The sequence below is a fragment of the Giraffa tippelskirchi genome, chromosome 3 (assembly GCF_054371585.1).
Source record: "Giraffa tippelskirchi isolate mGirTip1 chromosome 3, T2T-mGirTip1v1.2.pri, whole genome shotgun sequence".
Taxonomy (NCBI): domain Eukaryota; kingdom Metazoa; phylum Chordata; class Mammalia; order Artiodactyla; family Giraffidae; genus Giraffa; species Giraffa tippelskirchi.
The window spans coordinates 147349150-147373547 of NC_137277.1; the positions used below are offsets into that span (position 1 = coordinate 147349150).

At 39.4% G+C, this 24398-nt stretch overlaps 2 protein-coding genes across 8 annotated transcripts in view; one reads left to right on the plus strand and one right to left on the minus strand.

The window, feature by feature from the left end:
- Positions 1-1883: 1883 nt before the first annotated feature.
- Positions 1884-24398, minus strand: part of KCTD18 (potassium channel tetramerization domain containing 18) — a 77575-nt gene continuing 55060 nt past the window's right edge. The window contains exons 1-7 of one of the 5 annotated variants that reach the window (XM_081581814.1): positions 22766-22871; positions 18771-19005; positions 16693-16904; positions 14209-14402; positions 13016-13110; positions 8200-8302; positions 1884-3561 (exon numbers count right to left, since the gene is read on the minus strand). In XM_081581814.1, the coding sequence (XP_081437940.1) occupies positions 3054-3561; positions 8200-8302; positions 13016-13110; positions 14209-14402; positions 16693-16904; positions 18771-18930 (1272 nt within the window). In that variant the 5' untranslated portion in view covers positions 18931-19005; positions 22766-22871 and the 3' untranslated portion in view covers positions 1884-3053. Of the gene's footprint in view, positions 3562-8199; positions 8303-13015; positions 13111-14208; positions 14403-16692; positions 16905-18770; positions 19006-22154; positions 22872-24398 lie in introns of those variants that run through there. The other 4 variants (XM_081581816.1, XM_081581815.1, XM_081581818.1 and 1 more) reach the window with 4 other exon arrangements.
- SGO2 (shugoshin 2) overlaps positions 22591-24398 on the plus strand; it is a 41768-nt gene continuing 39960 nt past the window's right edge. For all 3 annotated transcript variants that reach the window (XM_081581784.1, XM_081581787.1, XM_081581782.1), the window contains exon 1: positions 22591-23158. Coding sequence is in view for 1 of the 3 variants with exons in the window: in XM_081581782.1 (XP_081437908.1) it covers positions 23008-23158 (151 nt within the window). In the remaining 2 variants the exon portion in view is untranslated. The remainder of the gene's footprint in view (positions 23159-24398) is intronic.

Consider the following 24398-nt stretch of genomic DNA (forward strand, 5'->3'; position numbering starts at 1 on the left):
GAAGTGAATCGACAATTTTTTCAACGTTAGTACCTGTTAAGGAAGCAATAGGATTCAGTCTGTGAATGAAAAATTGCATCAGCAATTCTAGCAGGGGCAGTAAGGCAGGAGGGGAGGGGCCAGGCTGCTTTTTTCCTTTCTCAGAAGTCAGGCAGCATCTGTCTGAACTCTCTGGGGTCTCATGAGCCACATCTCTGAATTACTTTAAACAACTTGACAAGCTATGTAACTGTAATTATCATTACTAATGGTAACTGTGGTCATTAACAACAATCATCAAATTAAGGGACTTTCACAAGCATCTCCTTTGTTCGACAATATAAATTTTGCAAGGTCAGAAATCAGTTTCTGCACCCCATGAAGACTGCTACCAGATACATTTTATAAAATAATTGGGGTAGAAGAGAGGGTGGGGTGGGGTGGTTGCCCTGACTGTCAGCAACATACTAGAGGCCTACTATGTACCAGGCATTGCAAGTACAGAGGTGGCAGAGTCCCTCTAGGAGAAGATAAATATGTGAAGTTAGTTACATCTAGCTTTTCCTTTGGTCATTGATGCTGTGTCAGTCTGTGAAAATTAGATTATGAAGCTAAAATGTGTGCTGGGGGTAGCGCAGTCATTATTGTACAGTCTTAACTTTGTTAACTTCATCTTCCTGATCTGTAAAGGACTGGGAAAGACTAACATTCATTATGTTGTTCTGAAACTAAAAAGCAAAATAAACACAATGAAATAAAATATATGAAAATACTTTATAAACTATAACATAAGGCAATATTGAAACAAAAACTTAGTATTTAAAAATACAAATGAAACAACTATTTCAGTAGATTCCTACTGTCAGCCTTAGGCTTTCCATTGCATAACTAACCAGTTTTAGTCAAGGCAAACCAGTTTTCAACACAGATTACCTAGAAGGGCATAGTTAATTATCTTTTTTGTAAAAAAGATAATGAACAATTCTTTAATACCCTACTCACCATTCAGAATTTCTATTGTGTCCTTTGACCCAACAGTTGCACAAACCTATTTTTCCAAAGTAATGATACTGAATTACTATTTTATAAAGCATTCTTTCATTTAAATTTTTTTTATTTTCCAGGAAGGGCCATGGGTTATGATGAGTTGCCAACTCATATTTTTGCAGAGTCTAGTATTAGGAAAAATGTTTCTTTATGCAAAATGAATGCACCCCCCTCCTCCAAAATAAAGTAATTTTCAAGTTCTAGGAGCATTCTGAATTTGATTTTGACCCCTGATATTTATAAGGGAAAGTTTTTACCTTTCCACTTTAGCTGTGCCATGGCCCAGTAGTTATTCCAAAAACTCTCCTCTTATAAAGGCCAAATGTGCTCAATAGATGTCCCTTAAACTACTTGATGCAAAGAAAGGTAGGCTGTCAACTGAATCAACCATGATTAACTTTCAACAGTTTCCTTTCCAGACAAATGTTTACTATGTATAAAATACACATCTATTACTATAAAATCTTCTTATATGAATCAGCAATTCAAAATGTCATAGATCAAGCAATACCAATAATACCTTAAATGAAAGTATTTAAAACTCACTATGGTCTTTAATTTTCAGAAGACCTGGATCTTAAGTGATAGTATTTTTCAAGGTGACTGTATATTTCATATATTCCCCAGGGGACTGTCATTCATGAATCTTTAAATATTCACTTTTTCTACCCAAATAAACCACTTATTTTAAAAAGCTGATGGTGCTCGGACAGCTATCCAAATTGGTTTAACTATTTCATACGTTAATTATACAAGAAAGCAATTTTGTGAGCAGAAGCAGATATAAATGAACAAACTTTCAAACTACTAAAGGGCTCCAGGACTTAAAAATAAGTACAGTTACAGAAAAATAACACTTTTTATGGAAAAGTTTTGCTTTATTTTATAGAAAGCAATGTTTTGAGTATATGTACTTTAGCCTTTTAAACCAATGCAAGTACAATGGTAATCACTGAGTAAAAAGTACCCTGCTTTATGAACTTATTTTTAACACACTGAAAACATACTGCTCACTAAAGATAGAAATGTGTCATCCAATTACAAAACATAACATGTATGTGCAAACACATACAACTGAACTGTGAAAAAATAGAAGATTAATCAAAATACTGTTTTAAAATATTAAATTCAAATTATGTGGAAATTTTATGCATAAAAACCATATTGTATAATCAGAGTAACTCTTTAATAATCATTTCTGGAAAAAAAATACTAACTTTGGTTAAAAAGTTCAATTTTTTTTCTTTTTCAAAGTACTTTCAAAATTTCACGATCCAAATGAAAATAAAATACTTTCACAATTCAGTCCAAAAACATGTTATATAATTCTAAACCCAAGAAATCTTCCTGTGATGTATAAAATAAATCTGCTAAGGGAAAAGAGTAAGAAAAGCCAATCTAGGAAAGAAAACTGTTCCATTAAGTGAGAGTCAAAGTATGATCTCAAATTACTTTTTTTTTCCCCTCCCCATCATTTCTTTTCAGGTTACCTCTTGAGTCTGAGAGTCACCTGCAGGGCGTTCACCTTGATCTACATTTTCTCTCAAATCTTCCCCATATGGCATGTAGCACAGGGAAGCATTAAATCACCCTCTCTATTTCACCGGCAGGAAGAACTAAGCTCAAATTTCACTTTTATATCTCTGCTGCAATGAGTAACATCAAATAAGTGCCTAAAATCTATAATTATTTCAGCAACAAAGCAGGCTTCCTAGGTTTGACTTTGCCCAGCTGTTTTGTTGCCTTAATACCAATTAAACATTAAAAAAAAAAAAAAAAACCTACACATTAAAAAACCTGAAATTAAAACTGTCCCTAGACAAATAATTTAAACGTTGGGAAAATGAGAAGTAAACATAGGCCCAACCACTTACAGTCTCCCCCCTCCATTCCTACTTCACACTAATCATCCTAAATAGAAACGTAAGTGTTCACCTGGACAGTATGGGGAAAGAGAGCTGCTTATTTGTGTTAACGGGGTTGGAAGCTTGGAGAGGCAAACGGGACATTCCGAGTCCCTGTTTCCATCACTTGGTCTGGTCCTGCCTGTTCTCGGTCCACGCGCCCAGCGGGCTGAGGGCGTCAGGGGGCGGTTCCAGGGGACCCGCTGGCCTGGGTGTGGTGCAGGCAGGCAGGGAAGACCCCGTGGCGCACAGGGGAGTCCGTTTTAGTTTGATCACTCGGTGCGGGGTGGCCGTCTTGTCCGAGAGCAGAACCTTAGCCGGAGGTAGGTGCGCAGCCCCGTTCTCAGCAGCCCCAGTTCCCTGTGCAGCCTGGGGATGCCCACGCAGCCCAGTTCCCACTGGGGCCAGCGCTTTCAACTGGGCAGAGCGCTGAGCTGCCCTTCCTCCTGCAGCCAGGTTTGCCGCTGCCCGGGGCCAGGGTTGGGGGGCACTGGCCGGAGACACCCTGACAGAAGCAGAGTTCTTGACCTTAATTTGGGTGCTGGTGGAAGGACCCAAAAATCGGACTGGCTTAGGTCCAGTCTTACAGTTCACGCCTTCTTCTTCCTCTTCACTGACTGCTATTAGTCGCCTGTAAATACAGAAGCAGGTCCTTGTCAGCATTTATAGGTTTAATAGTTAATGAAAATGTCTCCCAAGTTTACTTTCAAGGTGAACAAAAAGTTTTTTGTCAAGAATTTGAGTCAAGAGGTTTAGAGGTATCAACCTACCTATCTCATCTCTCATTGCCCACCAAGGTCAATAAATAAATTAGCAAGGTTGCAGAAGATTGTTTCAATTTAAATACACTCTTTTAAATTCGGGCATAATGTTGATACCAACGATTAGTTAAAATCTGAAGCATTACACTAAAATTATACAAAACATCACTTGTTCTCACAAAGCCTGATGCAATCCAGAGGATAACCAAGAGTGTAGCAAGCTGTTTTTCCCAGAAAAGCAGCTGCAAGAGATTTATTAAGGAAAAAAAGGGTTTCACAAATAAACTTGAGAAATGCTAAGTGTGTATTTTATTCTATTGAAGTTTTAAAATCTATGTTAACAAAGATTCTATAGCAAAGACACCTGTTTAGCTTTGTTGACTCCCTTTACCAATCATTCTGTAATGTAACCTCTGGCACCCAGTAAAATTAGCATGCTACAGAACACATTCTGGGAACTGCTAGACTAGTAAAACCCACAGTACAGTTAGATGCTTTCTGAATTCAAGAAGTATTGGACAAATCTTCAAAAATTCCTGAATTGAGTTACCACTCACTGTAAAAAGCCTAAAGTGGGAACATTGGTGGACAGGTTGATTGTTTCATCTACCGTACAGAAATCAACACAGGGAATCAAGTAAAATGAAAAAACCGAGGAAAATGTTTCAAATGAGACAACAAGATAAAACCTCACCAAAAGACATTAATGAAACATAGATTAAGTAATTTGGCTGATAAGGAGTTCAATAAAGGTCATAAAAATGGCCACCAAACTGGCAGAAGAATGAATGAACACAGTGAAAACCTTTAACAAAGATATGAAGACTACAAGGAAGTCACAGAGCTGAAGAATACTATAACTGAACTGAAAAATATACTACAGGGGTTCAACAGCAGACCAGACAAAGTGGAAGAAAGAATCACTCAACTCAAAGGCAGGGCAGTAGAATTCACCCAATCACATCAGCAGAAAGAAAAAGAATGAAAAAATTGAAGATAGCTGAAGGGACTTACGGGACAACATCAAATGGACTAACATCCACATTACAGGGCTCCCAGAAGAAGAGAGAAAGGAGAAGAAATCTTGTTTGAATAAATAATAGCTGAAAATTACATAGCTGAAGAAGGAAAGAGACAATCAGATCCAGGAAGCCCAGAGAATTCCAAATAAGATAAAACCAAAGAGACCTACACTAAGACACGTTATAATTAAAATGTCGAAAGTTAAAGGAGAAAATCTTACAAGCAGCAAGAGAAAAATAACTTGTTATATACAAAGGAACCCCCATAAGATTATCAAGAGATTCTTCAGCAGAAACTTCGCAAGCCAGAAGGGAGCGGCATGATATAGTCACAGTGGTAAAAGAAAGAAAAACCCAACCAGGAATACTCTACCCAGCAAAGTTACTATTCAGAATTGAAGGAGAAACAGTTTTCCAAACAAGCAAAAGCTAAAGGAGTTTATCACCACTAAACCAGCCTCTTGAGAAACTGTATGCAGGTCAGGAAGCAACAGTTAGAACTGGACACGAAACAACAAACTGGTTCCAAATAGGAAAAGGAGTACGTCAAGGCTGTATACTGTCACCCTGCTTATTTAACTTATATGCAGAGTACATCATGAGAAACACTGGGCTGGATGAAGCACAAGCTGGAATCAAGATTGCTGGGAGAAATATCAATAACCTCAGATATGCAGATGACACCACCCTTATGGCAGAAAGTGAAGAACTAAAGAGCCTCTTGATGAAAGTGAAAGAGGAGAGTGAAAAAGTTGGCTTAAAGCTCAACATTCAGAAAACTAAGATCATGGCATCTGGTCCCATTACTTCATGGAAAATAGATGGGGAAACAGTGGAAACAGTGGCTGGAAACAGTGGCTGACTTTGTTTTTTTGGGCTCCAAAATCACTGCAGATGGTGACTGCAGTCATGAAATTAAAAGACGCTTATTCCCTGGAAGGAAAGTTATGACCAACCTAGACAGCATATTAAAATGCAGAGACATTACTTTGCCAACAAATATCTGTCTAGTCAAGGCTATGGTTTTTCCAGTAGTCATGTATGGATGTGACAGTTGGACTGTAATGAAAGCTGAGTGCAGAAGAATTGATGCTTTTGAACTGTGGTGTTGGAGAAGACTCTTGAGAGTCCCTTGGACTGCAAGGAAATCCAACCAGTTCATACTAAATGAGATCAGTCCTGGGTGTTCACTGGAAGGACTGATGTTGAAGCTGAAACTCCAATAATTTGGCCACTTGATGTGAAGAAATGACATTTGAAAAGACCGTGATGCTGGGAAAGATTGAGGGCAGGAGAAGGGGATGACAGAGGATGAGATGGTTGGACGGCATCACTGACTCAATGGACATGAGTTTAGGTAAACTCCGGGAGTTGGTGATGGACAGGGAGGCCTGGCGTGCTGCAGTCCACGGGGTTGCAAAGAGTTGGACACGACTGAGCGACTTCACTGAACTGAACTGAAACTAGCCTTACATGAAATGTTAAAGGGACTTCTTTAAGCTTAAAAGAAAGGGTACTAATTAGTAACAAGAACACATATGAAAGAATAAATCTTACTGGAAAGGTAAATATGTAGTAAAAGTAGTATATTAATCACTTAAAGCTGATATAAAGGTTAAAAGTCAAAAGTAATAAAAATAACTATGATTAAAATAATCAGTTAAGAAACAGTATAAATATGACATCAAAAACATAAAACACGGCATGGGATAGTACAAATATTGAGATTTATGATGGGATCAAACTTAAGTTGTTTTCAACTTAAAAATCATACCACTAAAGAAAGTTATCAAACCATAAAGGAAAACAGCAAGAGAAGAAAGGAACAGAGAGGAACTACAAAAACAGCCAAAAACAATTAACAAAATGGAAATAAGTACATGTGTGCTCAGTCTGACTGAGTTGTGTCTGACTCTTTGCGACCCCATCGACTGTAGCCTGCCAGGGTCCTCTGTCCATGGAATTTTCCAGGCAAGAATACTGGAGCAGGTTGCCATTTCCTACTTCAGGGGAATTAAGTACATAAATACCTATCAATAATTACTTTAAATGAAAACAGACTGCATTCCCCAATCAAAAGACATAGGGTGGCTGAATAGATCACACAATAGGACCCATCTATATGCTGCCCACAAAGTACTCACTCTAGCTGTAAGGACATACACAGACTAAAAGTGAAGGGGATGGGAAAAGATATTCCATAAAAACCAAAAGAAAACAAAAGAAAGCTGGAGTAGCTATACTTAACATCAGATTCTTAGAAATGGAATCATAATAGCATACTGATTGAAAACTGTGACCTTTAAACTCTACTGAACATAACTGAAATTTTGTAGGTGAAAAATGGTTCTTTGGGACCTCACAAGTGCTGCTAAGTCATCATTATCACTATCTTGACCATGAATCAAAAATAATGCTTAATAAAATCCCAGAGGAAAGACAACTAATACAGAGGAGAGCTTCCATAAAACCTTTTCTGCTTGCTTTGTATTTTGCATACATCTTCCACTGAACTCCAGTCCAGTCTTTCTCTACCTTGGCACTATTGCCATTTGGGGTTCACTAATTCTTTTGTTGTGAGGGGCTGCTCTCTGCCTTCTAGGAAGCAACCCTCTAAATGCCAGCAGCATCCCCCACCCTACAATGTCTCCAAACATTGCCAAATATATCCCCTGGATAACAAAACTGCCTCTGGTTAAGAACCACTGCTCTAGACCCAAATGATACCTGCTCGCTGTAAGTTCAAATGGCAAAAGAAATAATGATACTAAAATGAGGGCTCTTAATAAAAATGATGTTTTAATAATGTAAGATTTAGTACTAAAAACTAAGTAAAATTCTCTGCACTTCTGTGAAAGATTCAGAGAGTGAAAGTAAGCAGTCTGAAATTTCATAGGAGCACTGAAACAAAGTATAGAATATATGATCAAGAAATAAGAACATCTGAAAGCCACAAATAATACCCAGACAATGAAAGTGAAATAATTTAAAATGTATGTAAAGCATATTGAAAGACACAGATGTGCAGTGTTTAATGCTAATTATTTCATAGAACATAGGAAAATACTACTAAACAAAAATGCTATTAATATTTGTGGTAACAGAATTCAGAGTAAGTCATAGGAAGTTTCAAATATTAAGTCTAATACATTTTTAAACTATTGCCAATAAAGCCTGAGATTTCACTTCAGTGGGGAAAAATACCACAGCATTCCCACTGTGTCCAGTAATATTTTTAAAATCAGAACCTCCTCAAAATAATAATAATAAACCATATAACTCAGTTTTAAAGAATAACTTCCACTTTTTACATAGTTCTGATAACTTTGCATTTTTTAAGATTTATATTTTGATGGTAAGTCAGAATATTTATCTAGGTGATTAGTAAGCTCAGTGAGGTTAAGAACCATTATTTATTCCCCCAATAAAGGCAGTAAAAATAAAGGTGATAGATTAATAGTAATAAACCAACAGAGAACAAATAACCTCTTTCGAATTGGAGCCATGTGACTCAGGCTTCCAAGTAAAGGGCGCTCTTCCAGAGTCCAGCATTCTATCAGCTCATGAGGCACCCGCCAGTAGCTAACACCTAGAAGATAAAAGACAATTTAGAGAACCACTGTCCACTGCCAAAGATTCAGCAACATTGTTTTGTATAAAACTGGCCAGGAAAACCTTAAAGTTCATGCCTCCCGTTTAACAAGGAAAACTACACATAGGAAAAGCTCCCACGAAGAGCCAGGGTAGCAGGGACACAGCTCATGACCTGGGTCTACGAAGAGCTGGCTACCAGCCCAGCTCTGCCAGTGATAATCAGCAGGTCATTATACAGACCCGGGCAACTGAGTGTATGCTGGTTAAGGCCACAGGCTCTGGAGCCAAGACTGTCTGGGTCTGGATCCCATTTCTATCATTTGCTAATCATAACACCTTGGGAAAGCTAACTCAAACTTTTCTGTGCCTAAATTTCCTCATCTGTGAAATGATGATGAGAATTCAAACCTTGCTGTGCTAATTAAATGAGAAAATGAAAGCAAGATGCCTAGAACAAGGCCTGGCACAGACTTAGCACTCAAGAGATGTTTGGTGTCTTTATTGTAAGTCACAGTGTTGGTAGTAACGTGAAAAGACTGGACAGTGGGGGTTCTAACACTTGCCCTCTCTACCTCACTAGCTTGCTGTGATCATCAAATCACATAAATTCTGTGAACCACTCTATAAAAGGCAACCACTATGTGAACAGGAGGTGTCAATACTTCATAGGCACCTGTTCAAAGAAGAATAATCTGAGGGGCTTCCCCCTGGTGGTCTAGTGGTTAAGAATATACCAGCCAGTGCAGGAAACACAGGTTCAATCCCCAGTCTGGGAAGATCCCACATGCCAGGGAGCAACTAAGCCCGCAATCCACAACTACTAAGCCCGCGCCCTAGAGTCCTCACGCCACAACTACTAAAGCCCACGTGCCTACAGCCTGTGCTCCGCAACAAGGGAAGACACCACAACGAGAAGCCTGCTCACCGCAACCAGAGAGCCCACACGCGGCAATGAACATAGCACAGCCAAAAGTAAGTAAATAAGTCTTTTTAAAAAAAGAAGAAAGAATAATCTGAGTTAATATGGTAAGCCAAGACTCCAGTCAAATTCACTTAATTTTTAAATCTGCTGTTTCTTTTAAAAATTTATTTTATTGAAGCATACTTGATTTACAATGTTGTGTTAATTTCTGCTGTACAACAGTGATTCAGTTATACATATATATGTATATATTCTTTTTCATATTCTTTTCCATTATGTTTATCACAGGATACAGGACAATAGGACCTTGTTGTTTATCTATTCTATAGGTAATAGTTTGTTTGATATGTTTCTGATTGAAAGCTGAAAATGTATTCTTATGAAACTTAAAAACGTTATCTAAGTGAAAGAAGCCAGACACAAAAGGTCATATATTGTAGGATTCCATTTATATAAAAACCCAGAATATGCAAATCCATTGAGACAGAAAGCAGACTGGTAGTTGCCAGGGGCTGAGGGGAGAGGGGAATGTAGAGTAACTGCTTAATGGATACTGGGTTTCCTTTTAGGGTGAAGGAAATGTTTTGGAACTAAATAGAGGTACTGGTTACACACACTTGTAGTGTAGCAAATGTCACCGAAATGTATACTTTAATTCTTATGTGAATTTCACATAAGAATATATATTTCAATACATATGTTATGTGAATTTCACCTCAATTCAAAGAAAAAAGAACCATAAAAATTATACATAGACACATTAAAAAAGTTTAAAGAATGATGCTGAATAAAAACTGCTTGGCATTAAAAACAAAAGTAATCTTTAAATCCCAAGAAAAAATTTGGTGTTTTCTTTTTAATCATTAAAGGTCCAGTAATAACAACCAACTTAGCAAGGTGAGCCCATAAATTATTATATATATAATAGGCGTGTCCAATACTCAAAGTCTATGAACCTCATTTTAAGACAACTTTCTAGAACTGCTTGATCATACTCCCAAACCTACTTAAACACCACAAAAACATCCCTAAATCTCATCCAGTAAGTTTTCATCTCTAAGTCAGGTTTACTGAAATGTAATTTACATACAATAAAATTTACCCTAAGTACTCTGAGTTTTGACAAGTGTGTACAGTCATGTAACTATGGCCACAATCAAGATATAAATATTTCTACCACCCTCAAAAGTTCCCTTGTGCCCTTCTACAGTCAATGCCCTGCTCTCCATTCCTTAGTTTTGCCTTTTCCAGAGGGTCACATAAACAGAATCACACACTATGTATGCAGCCTTTTGTGTCTTCTTTAGCATGATGCTTTGAAGATTCATTCATGTTGATATATGTATCAATAATCATTTATTTTTATTTCTGAGAACTCCATTAAATGGATATACAGCAAACTGTTTTTAAAACTTTTATTTTTTTCCTATATAATTCATGTTCATTGTATAAAACTTGGAAAATATAGAAAAATATATATAAAAAATAAAAATCACTTCTAATTAAGGGATTAGGAGTTATGGCTCATGACATTTTGATGTATTTAAAAGACGCTTACTCCTTGGAAGGAAAGTTATGACCAACCTAGATAGCATATTAAAAAGCAAGAGACATTATTTTGCCCACAAAGGTCTGTCCAGTCAAGGCTATGGTTTTTCCAGTGGTCATGTATGGATGTGAGAGTTGGACTGTGAAGAAAGCTGAGTGCTGAAGAATTGATGCTTTTGAACTGTGGTGTTGGAGAAGACTCTTGAGAGTCCCTTGGACTGCAAGGAGATCCAACCAGTCCATTCTAAAGCAGATCAGTCCTCGGTGTTCATTGGAAGGACTGATGTTGAAGCTGAAACTCCAATACTTTGGCCACCTGATGTGAAGAGCTGACTCATTTGAAAAGACCCTGATGCTAGGAAAGATTGAAGGCAGGAAGAGAAGGGGATGACAGAGGAGGAGATTGCTGGATGGCATCATTGACTCGATGGACATGAGTTTGGGTGGACTCAGGGAGTTGGTGATGGACAGGGAGGCCTGGCGTGCTGCGGTTCATGGGGTTGCAAAGAGTCGGACATGACTGAGCGACTGAACTGAACTGATTCGAGTCTTTTCTCGTTCATATGATATGTACATAATTGAAAACACATTATATTTAATTTTGTTTCCTACTTTTGACCATTTCTTAATCATAGGCACTCATCAATGTAAAAAGTTATTCAAAATAATTCTAATAGCTATATCCCATCTATATCCTGTGGATGTGCCAATATGTATTTAGCCCTGTATTATAGACATTTATATTGTTTTTACTTTTTCTCTATTATGAATAATGCCTAGTTGAACATCCCTGTTCATAAGCCCTTTTCTGCATTTGATTATGTCTGTAAGGTAGATTTCTGGAAGTAAAATTACTGAGTCAAAAGATATGAACAATATTGATGCTATTGATATGTACTGATAAATTATGTCCAAAAAAGTAATATTAATTTTACTCCTGCCAAGAACGCGTGAGATCTTTACTAATCTGGCATATAAAAATAGTTCTCATTTAATGCATATTTCATTAATAATGAGTTTGAACCTCTGCCACATTTATTTCCTTTTCTGGGAATTTTATGGTCATGAATCTTATACCTTTATTTCTAATAGGGTTGAACTGATTTTCTAGTCAATTTAAATAAACTCTATTTATTGTAAGGATAATCTTTGCTTAATGTAACACTTTTATGCAAGCTTTTTAATTAGTTTTAAAATTTATAATGTTTTATGCTTTAAAGTTAATATATTAAATATTATATAAGCAAATTTATCTTTGTCTTTATGCTTCATTTTAAGCTTATAATTTCTTTTCCAATTAAGAAATCAGTTCTTTGCTCATATCTTTAGTTTATAAAAGTTTCATTTTTCATTCATATATCTACCTGGTAGTATTTTGATAAATGCTGTGAGGTTAAAGTTATGTTCTTCTCCCAAGCATATTTCTCAAATAATCTATCCTTTTTTATTGGTATTTAAGGCTCTCTTAGGGTTTCCCTGGTGACTCAGACAGTAAAGAATCAGCCTGCAATGCCGGAGACCCAGGTTCGATTTCCAGGTCAGGAAGATACCCTGGAGAAGGGAATGGCAATCCACTCCAGTGTTCTTGCCTGGAGAATCCCAGGGACAGAGGAGCCAGGTGGGCTGCCATCTATGGGGTCGCACATAGTCAGACACGACTGAAGCGACTTAGCAGCAGCAGATACTAAGTATAAACTACGTATCACACTGCATATCAAGTAGCAGTATTATTATCAACTCACATTAGCAGCTTGGTAAAAATGGTCAAATTTCAAAGTGTGCATTTAAAGAATATTTTATTTTCTAAGGGCTCTTTAGCTATCTTCCCAGCATTATTTTCATTTTCTCTCTCTCTTTCTCTCCTTTCGATTATACATTTTATGCTTAATAAATGTATACTTTTATTAAAAGTAGATGTATACTTCTACGCAGATGTATACTTCCTAGGACAATGCTAGGTACCCAAAAGGTGCTACAGGAACTCTTTTTAAATTGAATAATCACAACTAACAAAAGTGTATTTTAGGTTACTGAACTATAAATTATTAATAATATCCCGCAATACATGAGTTTTAAAATTTTTTAAGTAAACTGCCTCAATGTTACTATGAGGTGACAAATACCTGGACCCACACCAAAAATTACATTCTCTAAAGGAGCAATGCAGTATGTGACCTTGTTTTGTCTTATTAAGGAAAAGTCTACCTTCCGCCTTGAAATAGAAAAATTGTACTGTACCTTTTCCTTCCCAGGCATCAAAGGCATCCATCATTTTCTTCAATTCTGCTACTGAATAATAGCTCCAAATGTACTGAACATTATTTCCCGCCTCCCTAGAAATATTACAAAAGGTAATGAAAATATACTACCTAAGTATGAATGTATGTATATGTATACAGCAAATAAGATACTCAATAAGTGCTTGCTAATTAAGGGAAAAAATATGTCGGTACTGACTAGTTGTTCTTCTGTGATCCTTAAGTATATATATATGACATGCTATATTATTACAATATACTAAACTTACACACTAATCTACATTTTATCTTTTCACTGTGGCAAAGTATTTGTTAGCTCCACAATATAAACTGTGTAGACAAACTAATAAATCTTTAAAATAAGTTTTCTAAAAAATCACCTAACTCCAGCAAAGTTAGAAAAGGTTCAACTTTGACTAAAATTTTTCTAACACTATGCCATGTACTTATATACAGACATCTCTGTCTGTAAAGAATTCAGAAAAATGATGATATATTAATTTTCTAAAAAGCAAGCTCATGTGGTCATGTACTAGTCACTAATATGTGACCCAATCCAATCTCCCAGAGAATTAAAAAAAAATTGCTAGGTGAATTGACCAGTAAAAATAAGATTACAAGGAAAACATTAACGGAATAACCCTTAAGAATTTAACATGCTCAAGGTATAGAATTTTCAAGTTGGGACGGGACTGGATGAAAAGCCTTCAGTTCAGTTAAGTCACTCAGTCATGTCCGACTCTTGGCATTTCTTAAACCAGGACACCAAGACACAGGCCAGTACTGGGTCACTCAGCGGGTCTGCTGACTTCTAGGTCGGGCTTCTGCTCGTGGACTGTAATCTAGGGGAGACACCAAGGCATGTGGTTTTTCTTTTCTTTCTTTTCTCTCTGTATAAGGGGATCTGTACTCTTTCAGGGGATTCTGATGACTATTTCCAGCCAAGAACCTCTGTAAGACCAGGTGGATGGCCTATTGCTTCTACAGATAACAAATGGTCTGAATTGCAATCTCTTCATGAAGCAGGCTTATCTCAACAGCTATGAGACTCACTCTGTCTGTTGAGAAGTATTGATGGTCTTTCCTAGTCAACCACATATTAAATTCAATAACACCTCTTAGAAGAGACCAAGACTTTATTTTGTTCCTTTTCATATTTAAATATGGACATACCTTTTAAAAATGCTTTTACTGTGAATTCTTCCTCCCAGCTGCTTATCAATAGCATCTGTTCCATCAGTTTTTGTGGCATATACACCAATAATTCTACTCTCACAGCTTGCACCAGATGTGTTAAGATAGTGGAGAACCCAAACTGTTGGTTTATTGCACACTAAACCATACGAATCACAGAAGTCTGTTAAAGCCTGAAGCAAAAAAAATATATATATATATATAAAGTTTGAATTTAACTCTGGAGCAAAGTAAAAATGAATTTGTTCTTTTACTTTCCTGGAAAGCTATAATTTCACTTGGTTGTCAGAGAAATAAAAAGACTAAACATATAATCTACTTTTTATGCCTTTAAAAACCAAACCATTTGTTGAATTTGGGGTGTTGTAGAGGGGGCTTGGGCATTTCACTATCCCAAAATCCAACACCTTTTCATCTAGAGAATCCTTTTCCACTAGGAAATTATGCCTCATTTCCTCCTCCTTTAGACTCACTACCAACACCTTTTTAAAATCTTCATATGATCACTAAAAGTTAGAATTCTTTCTTTTCCCCCAAATTTTCCATTTGACTCAATTTTCCTTTTACCTTCTATTCACTAATCCCATGGTGGATGCTTATTCTGAACTCAAAATCCAATCATGGATGAATCAGATTAACTTGTTCTTTCACACTGAAGAATATGAATGTATGAAACTAAATGCCTACTGTCTGAACTCATCTGGCATTTATCCACCTATTCATTCAGTCACTTGAATACTAAGTGATGTGTGAATACTATGTGTGTAAGGTCCTGGAGACAGGGTCCCAGCCCTCCTCAATTTATAGCTGATGTAGAAGACAGACATTAAATAAGTCATCAGCACACAGTGTAATAAGTGCTACCAGGTAAGCCTACGAGGTTCTGAGGGACACAGAGCAAGAGGACTTCACCAGGCGGGTGGCTCAGGCCTTCCCTGGGTTCTCCCATGGCATTACTGTTGTGAGCAATAATGTTCAGTTGGTTTTGTATCCCAAGTGCCTAGAAAAGGGTCTGACACAAAGGAGATGCTTACTACTTACTGACTCAGAGAAGGAAAGGGGGACCCTAACGTGTGTTACATTTAATATTGCTATCAAATTCCTGAATTGGCTTTTATCTTCACTTGCACATCAGTGAAAATCATCAACTACATTATAAACTGTTCAAGGGCAAAAACTGCATGTCCCACACAGTCCCCAGAACAGTGTCTTATGTGAAATAAATATGAGTTGGCTGGCAGAATGAACATATGCATGCTGTCCTTTGTGCATACAAACCAGGAATGAAAGACTATAAAGGTGAATAATCCACCCCAACTAACCCCAGTTAGGTTTTTTTTTTAGCCCCACTCGGCAGATGCGACAAACAGTACCAAGAGACTGTTTAACAACTCAATTTATAAATAACTCCAGTAGAACCTATAAAACCATGCAAATTCCTGAAGGGGATCTGGAACCAAATCAACTTTCTCTTCATGCTGCATTCCTAGTAACTATACCATCAACTTGCTCGCCTAAACACTGACATCTAAGTCAAAAGAATTCAGACCAATTCAGACCAGTTTTCACTATGCACAATTATTTAGGAAAAATATTTTTCTTAGATGCCCCAAAGTGCTAATTAATAGCAAACATGATGCTTATTAATGAGAAAGAAACAGATGAAGCTGTTCAAGTCATGTAAACACCTTTAAAATGTGACTTAAAATAGAAGCAGCTTAAAAAAAAAGATTTACCGATCTCAAGGTGAACTAATCAAACATATTTCAATAATCAACTGCTACACTCATTCAATCAGGTGAAAGATTTTATACCACCTTTTATTTATCATCACCATCCTTTTAAAATTATGCTTCCCTGGTTGCTCAGATGGTAAAGAATCTGCCTGCAATGCTGGAGACGTGAGTTCAATCCCAGGGTCAGGAAGACCCCTGGAAGAGGAAATGGCAATCCACTCCAGGATTCTTGCCTGGAGAATTCTATGGACAGAGGAGCTTGGTGGGCTACAGTCCATGAGGTCGCAAAGTTGGACACAACTAAGCGACTAACACATTTATCCTTTTAAAATATCATTTTGGGAAAGAAATTATTACCACTATATCTTCACATACTACACTGCTGCTCTTAATTTAAGGAGAACTTCAAGAGTAGAAGAGTTCTATTTTTAAAAATAAAAAGCCATCAAAAAGTGGTAAATTTTCAATAAGGAATAAAAACTCCATAAACCTTTGGGTGGCTTTGTAATATACTTTCCTACAATAGAATTTTGGCCTTAAAAAATGAATACTGGTAATTAAGAAACACGACCTCAAAAACTGTGAGATGTAAAACCGTCTCATTTTGGTTTATGTTACAACACAGGCTATGCAAAATAACATACACTGCTTCGTGAATAATAAATGTATAATAAATGAATATTATATATTCATATATGTATTTTAAAGCTTAAGAAAATGCCAAGACCTTTTTAAGTTCTATATTTGACCTTAAAGAATATGTCTCCATTTCATTGGCCAAGTGGTCAGACAGGCTGTATGGATAAGGGATGCCAAAGTAATCAGCTTCTTCCTGCAGAGCAACCCGGGTTTGCTCCTCTGTGGGAATGTGAACTTCTCCATGAAGATAATCCAGAAGGTATTTAAACAGATGTCCATCACGGTCAATAACACAAGCTCCTAGAAAACATTCAGTTCAAAAATTATTGCATAGATACAAATAACCATGATAAAGTTTCAACATGTCAAACTAAAATTAGACTGAAGACCTCTACAAGTAGAAATGTTTCTTTCTCATAAGAAAGTTAATATCTTGTGTTCAAGTAGACTTAGTCAAATTTGAGGATCCTCTGTATTCTCACCTACTATATAGGAAAATGTATTGTAAGCTCCATCAGGAATGTTGGATACAATGACTGACTACATTCCCACTGCAGGCCACCGCAAAGACCATGGAAGCCTCAGATTGCTGGTAGAATTCTAAGTTTACCCCTAATCTCAGCTCGGCTAGGCCAGGAAAGGTGTATAGAGTTCTTCCCTAATGAGGGTATGTGAGTGCTCGTTACTATGTCTGGCGTTCATATGTCAGTGATCATACAAACCAACTTGTAGTGTCACTAATATATAAACCCAGGGTTCCAAGACCTGGACACATCATATGTTTGGACTTACTAGGCTTGTCCTTTTGTACTAAACTTTAAAAGAGAAATGCTATGCAGGTACTACTTTATGAAAAAGGGCTTTTCTTAGACAATTCAGCAGAATTTTTTTTAAATACTTCTGTATGGACACAGGAGCCTGGCAGGCTACAGTCCATGAGGTCATAGAGTTGGACACGACTTAGTGACTAAACCACCACGAGGTTATTCATTAATTCCTTTTCTCCCTTGATTAGTTTAGAATAAAAGGATTAAGAAGGTATAAACTTTGGGGCAGAGGAAACAACTCACGTCCCGCTGACCACCTTTTCACCACAGCCTTTCTGTCCAGATGGACATCAAGTCCTGGGCACCACACATCAGTGAGTTTCCCATTCTTTCAACTGCCATTCATCTAGCAAAGCAATCTCTCAAGATCCAGGGTTACTAACAGCCCTTCAGGCTCAGAACTCCTCAACCTAACACAGAAGCAAGGGTGGGTGCTCTGAGCCCCAGAACCTCTAAGATGTATAAAAAGCCCTACTTGCATTGCTGAAGTTTTTTTACAACCAGCAGTAGGTTCAGTGAACCCCAAAACACTTGAAGCAAAGAGCAGCACTAGGACCCTAATCCTTGCGTTTTACAGTTTCTTCTGAAACACCAATTTTCAGTCCTCTCCCATGGGTGACTGACAGTATCACTGCACTGCTGTTTTCTGTGGCATACAGGCCAATCCACACAAGGTTTTGCAGCTGGACTAGGAGTGAATTTAACACTAATTCTACACTGACAATGCCTGCCCTCAGCTATGAAGGCAGCTGCTTTCTCCAAGAAACACAATTTTTAACTTGAAGAACACATCAGAAGCTAATATATTTAATCAAGCTCAATACAAAGACCCACTGAGTTGCATGAATGTAACATCTTTCCAAATATAATTAATCTCCCAAATCAGGTCCATGGTTGGACTGTATATGGGCTTCCCTGGTGGCTCAGACGGTAAATAATCTGCCTGTAATGCAGGAGACCTGGAGTTCAATTCCTGGATTTGGAAGAGCCCCTGAAGAGGGGAATGGGTACCCACTTCAATATTCTTGCCTGGGAAATCTCATAGAGGAGCCTGGTGGGCTACAGTCCATGGGGTTGCAAAGAGTTGGACAGTTTCACTTTTTGACCTTCATATACATTCACTTTTTTGTCAACTTTTAGTGACAGCATCACAGATTCTAGAAAATGGTATTTAATTTCTCCAGGTACTTAATGAAACTCCATACAGTCCTAACAATCTTAGTAATCAGCATACTGAGTTAATACATCCTGTTGTAATTAGAAAAATTAAAGGCAATTTAAACTAGACTCCTATTTTAATAAATATTCATGATCATGCTTACAGACTTGAGGTATTTACCTGATTCATCTGTTTTTAAAGGGAAACGACCACTGAACATGGATGCCAGCATTGAATCCTTAAAGCGGCACAAGGACTCCCGCCTGGCTGTGTAAATACAGCCACCCACGTTCAGTCGAAGAATATCTAACATCTCTTCTTCTGCCTTGTGACCTTCCATCACTCTCTCCAACACCCAAAGTTTTGCCTTGAAATACTTTCAGAAACTGCAAAACAATGTGGTCTCAGTCCCACTCTGTAAAAACAAAGGACAATCACCACTGACATTTCCAATAATACATGAAATAGATTAAAAAGTATACAGTCAAATGTGATTTTAAACAAATTCCTCAGCACTGGCAATATTGAATTGAAGGATTTTATATAACAGAAAAGAAGTCTCAGATATTCTGAGCAGCTGGAAAACTCTGTCCCCAAGTATGTGATAATAAACTATTATGACCAAATCGAGGTGTTGAAATGACTGCTTAAAGAATTAGAGATAACTAATGCATTGTCTGTTACATTTAGAGCATAGGTGAGGTGTGCTTATGATCTCCAGTACTCACACATCTTTTCATACTATATAATAAGTCTTCGGGAGCAATGTAGACTTGCAGAGGTTATGAGCAGGTAGCACGGAATCGGGCTACTAGACGCTACTACTTACTAGCCTGGGATCTCAGGCAAACATTAATCCTCCTTTGCCTGTTTTCCCATGTCTAATTTGGAGGTAAGGATGATGCCTCCCTTAAAGGACTATCAGAAGAATGACTGACAGAAAGTTTTAAAAGTATGTAGAACAGTCTCTAGCTCCGAGTAAGTACTCAATAAATGATAAATAGCATCTATAATGATACAAAAATTTACCAGAAAGAATATACTGAAAGACATTATATTGGCTCCAGAGATTTAAGGTAACCTAAGAGCAGACATTTCTTTTTTCTTGGGGATGGTCTTGATTCCTGTCACCCTGCTTATTTAACTTATATGCAGAGTACATCATGAAAAACGCTGGGCTAGAGGAAGCACAAGCTGGAATCAAGATTTCCGGGAGAAATATCAATAACCTCAGATATGCAGATGACACCACCCTTATGGCAGAAAGTGAGGAAAAGCTAAAGAGCCTCTTGATGAAAGTGAAAGAGGAGAGTGAAAAAGTTGGCTTAAGGCTCAACATTTAGAAAACTAAGATCATGGCATCCGGTCCCATCACTTCATGGGAAATGGATGGGAAAACAGTGGAAACAGTGGCTGACTTCATTTTGCGGGGCTCCAAAATCACTGCAGATGGTGACTGCAGCAATGCAATTAAAAGATGCCTACTCCTTGGAAGGAAAGTCATGACCAACCTAGACAGCATATTAAAAAGCAGAGACATTACTTTGCTGACAAAGGTCCATCTAGTCAAGGCTATGGTTTTTCCAGTGGTCATGTATGGATGTGAGAGTTGGATAAAGAAAGCTGAGCGCCAAAGAATTGATGCTTTTGAACTGTGGTGTTGGAGAAGACTCTTGAGAGTCCCTTGGACTGCAAGGAGATCCAACCAGTCCATCCTAAAGGAGATCAGTCCTGGGTGTTCATTGGAAGGACTGATGTTGAAGCTGAAACTCCAATACTTTGGCCACCTGATGCAAAGAACTGACTCATTTGAAAAGACCCTGATGCTGGGAAAGATTGAGGGCAGGAGGAGAAGGGGACGACAGAGGATGAGATGGTTAGATGGCATCACCGACTGGATGAACATGGGTTTGGGTGGACTCCAGGAATTGGTGCTGGACAGGGAGGCCTGGCATGCTGCTGTTCATGGGGTCGCAAAGAGTCGGACATGACTGAGTGACTGAACTGAACTGAAGAGCAGACATTACTAACAATGGTAATGATAATTCTTAAATTAGGCAAATATAATTTGTCAACTAAGATTAGAATTCCACGTATACCAAAAGACAAACTGGTCTAGAGAAACAAAATGATATCTGTAAATCATCTGGCTTCTTCCCTCCAAAATAGCTGAAGCTTTGGGGACATTTTATAGATTTTATTTCCTGATCCATTTTGGAGATAGGTGAACCACAGGTGACTGCAATGTTTCTATGGAACCTAAAACAATACCATGATGAAAAAGGCACTCCCAATGTATCTGGACCTTTCATAGCAAGTGTAAAATGGCTGCCAAGAGGCTCAACTACATCCATGGTATCCATGGCCATTCACCTATGCCATCAACTATGATCTTTTCATAGATGCTCCAATTTAGCCAACTTCCAAAGAAATAAGAGGAGATCATTAGAGTCTGAGGAATACCATGTGTGTGAAACATAGTAGACAGAAACTATTATAGGCCAACAGTCCAGCCTTCAAAATCCATTTATCAATATGACTTCCTACACTGCCTATAAGTCCAAGCAGCAGCCCAGCAACAAACCAAGTGAAAGAACCACTTCTGAGGCCTGGGGTGGAACTGGTTCACACTGTCCCTGTTATCAGCTCCCTGGAATCCTATCTATTCTTCAAAGCTGCAAGCAAACCTCATTGGTTACACAATCTTCCCAAGCAACCCGTTAGAATCTTTGTTCTCCAGATATACTCTGTACCCCTCTCCACATATTATTCCACTTGACTAATCTCTGGTTTGGGGGACTATAAATTGCATCACTTCTGTTGTTGTTCTTCAGTTGCTAAGTTGTGTCCTACTCTGAGACCTCACTGACTGCATGCAGCATGCCAGGTTTCCCTGTCTTTCACTAATTCCCGGAGTTTGCTCAAGCTCATGTCCTTGGAGTAGGTGATGCCATCTAACCCTTAGCGTCACCCTTAACAATTTCCATTTACTGAATGCTATGTGCCAGCCACTGTAGGAGTCACTGGACCGATATTACCCAATTCACAGAAAAGTCCTACTCAGTAGGCGTTCCTGTCCCTACTGACAGGTGAGGACACTGCTGCTACTGCTGCTAAGTCGCTTCAGTCATGTCCAACTCTGTGCGACCCCACAGACGGCAGCCCACCAGGCTCCTCTGTCCCTGGGATTCTCCAGGCAAGAACAGTGGAGTGGGTTGCCATTTCCTTCTCCAATGCATGAAAGTGAAAAGTGTAAGTGAAGTCGCTCAGTCGTGTCGGACTCTCTGCTACCCCAGGGACTGTAGCCTACCAGGCTCCTCTGCCCAGGGGAGTTTCCAGGCAAGAGTACTGGAGTGGGTTGCCATTGCCTTCTCCAGGTGAGGACACTGGAGAAAGATATAAGAATGTGTGCAGGGTCTACACTGGTAATGTGTTTCCTGCTATAAGTGGTGAAGTTAGCCCCAATCCAGGACAGCTGGACCAACTCCAAGTTCTTCCAGCCGCACGCCACACAGCCTCCTTCAGCACTCTCACTAAGGCTCCTGATCCGGGCACATCACTCACTAAACATCTGTCCATCTGAAGACTCCTGCTGATGGCAATAGTAATACAGCAGCACCCTGAGCGCAAGGATTCAAGAGAACCCCTAAGACAGAGGACCATCACCACTCCAAGGCCAGTCACAGGGCCCCATCCTCAAATGAACCCACTTGGACTCCCTGCTGGGTCGGAGGGAGTCGGAAGTGCCCAGTCCTCTAAGAAAGCCTTCCCAGAGTGCAGTCCTGTGACCACCTGCATCAAAACCATCAGGGACGCTTGCTGAAAATGCAGATTCCCCGACCACGATAGAGACTCCGGTTCAGAAAGTATGAGGTGGGGTCTGGAGTCCGCCGGCGGACGCTCCTTTGAGAAACGCTGCTCAAGGGCCTCGAGCTCCTCCCGTGACGCCGGACGAAAGGGGAGGGGCTGGGACATCATAAAGCCCCGCCGGGGTCTCCCCGCACTCCCGGGATCCCGAATCTGCCGGAAGCCGAGTCTGCAGCTCGGGGCGCCCGTGTTATCAGCGCGGCCCGGGCCCTTCATCAGGGCGCAGCGCCGCCTCCCGGGCCTGCGGCCCACCCGGCGCCCCGCTCCTCCGGATGGGCGAGGCAGGGTAGGCGGCATCCCCGACTGACCTGCGGCCCGCCTGGCCGTGGGCGCCGCCGTGGGCGCCGCCGCCGCCGCCGGACGCCGCCTGGCCCGACGCGGAAGTGAGCGCCTCCTCTGCTGCTCGGCAACTCCAGCAGCAGCGCGGGCCCAGCGGCGCCCCCGTGCGTCCCGGCAGAGCCTGAGAAAGGAGGCCCCGCCCGGGACACGCCTCGGACACGCCCCTGCAGCGCCCCGCCCCTCAGTCGCCGCAGAGGAGGCTGCGGAGGAGATGGTGGGAGGTCGTCCCGTCTCCCTGTCCTGCTGGGAAAACAAAGGTCAGAGGAGGCAGACGCAGGCTGGATCCCCGAGGAACGCTCTTGACCATTCAGAGGCTACTTTTACACTTGAGGAAAACAAAGCCGAAATTGCAATCGTCCAGGGTCAGTTCATAGTGGTAAGAGGCTGAGTTAGGTTTTCTCACCTCTAGATGAAGGCCCTTCCCTCCAAACTGGGCTGCTCAATGCCATGCCAAGCAGTGGAATGTTTGTGCTTTTGGATGGTGTTTATGGCTTACAAAGCTGTTTCACACAGAGCATTCTTGTTTAAATTAGCTGTGTGACAGTCTTGTATTGTTATTCCTGTTACAGAAAGGAACACGAGGCAGGAGCAAACATTTATTGAATACTTCTGTACACCTGAGGTTCTTCTAAATCCTTTGCATGCACTAATTTTCTCTTAACAATAACCCCAAGAGTGCTTTTGGTTTCCAACTGCAATCTAACTTGTGCAAGAGGCTTTGCTAGGTATTTCAAAATGGATAAAACACAGTAGTAGTCTCAAAGTACTTTCCCGGACTCAATAATAATTGGTTCCTAATTTTTCTAACTGGGTCTTAGAAGGGAATAAGCATGAGATAAGCCCACCTATGCCTCAGATATTGATAGTATGCAGGAGAGGGAGAAGGTTTGTTCAACCTGTAATTATTGCGTGCTGGCTATAAACTAGTTAACTAGCACTCAATAATTATATTGTCCATTGTCATGTCCAGGGTGCAGTGGACCTGAACTTGGGCAAACTCCAGAAGGTGGTGAGGGACAGGGAGTCCTGGCGTTCTGCAGTCCATGGGGTCGCAAAGAGTCAGACACGACTAGGTGACTGAACAACAACAACAGAACTATGAAGTAGGCCCTGGAAGTGAAGGACTAAACAATGTCCCTGATCAATGTCCCTGACCTAATGTCTCATGGCATTTCCATTCTAGTGCAGTTGTCAGAAGACCTTGTCTGTAAATATTTTAGGCTTTGTGGGCCATACATAACTATTCAACTTTGCTGTTGTAGTGTTAAAGCAGCCATAGATAATACATAAATGAATGAGAGTGACTGTGCTCCAGTTTTATTTATGGATACTGAAATTTGAATTTCATGTAATTTTCATGTGTCATGAAATATTCTTGAATATTTCAAAAACCATTAAATATGTAAAAACCAATCTTAGAGTGTGGGCTACCCATGGGTCAGAATTTGCCTACCTCTGTTCAAATGGGAGAAATGGACACTAGAAGCAGAGAACTCTCACTAAAAAAAAAAAAGATGGGACATTTAAAAAAAGGGGGAATTTTAAAGGGCTCAGTGGAAGTGTTTGAGAGGAATGGAAAGAGTGGGGGATTGGCTCAGAGTG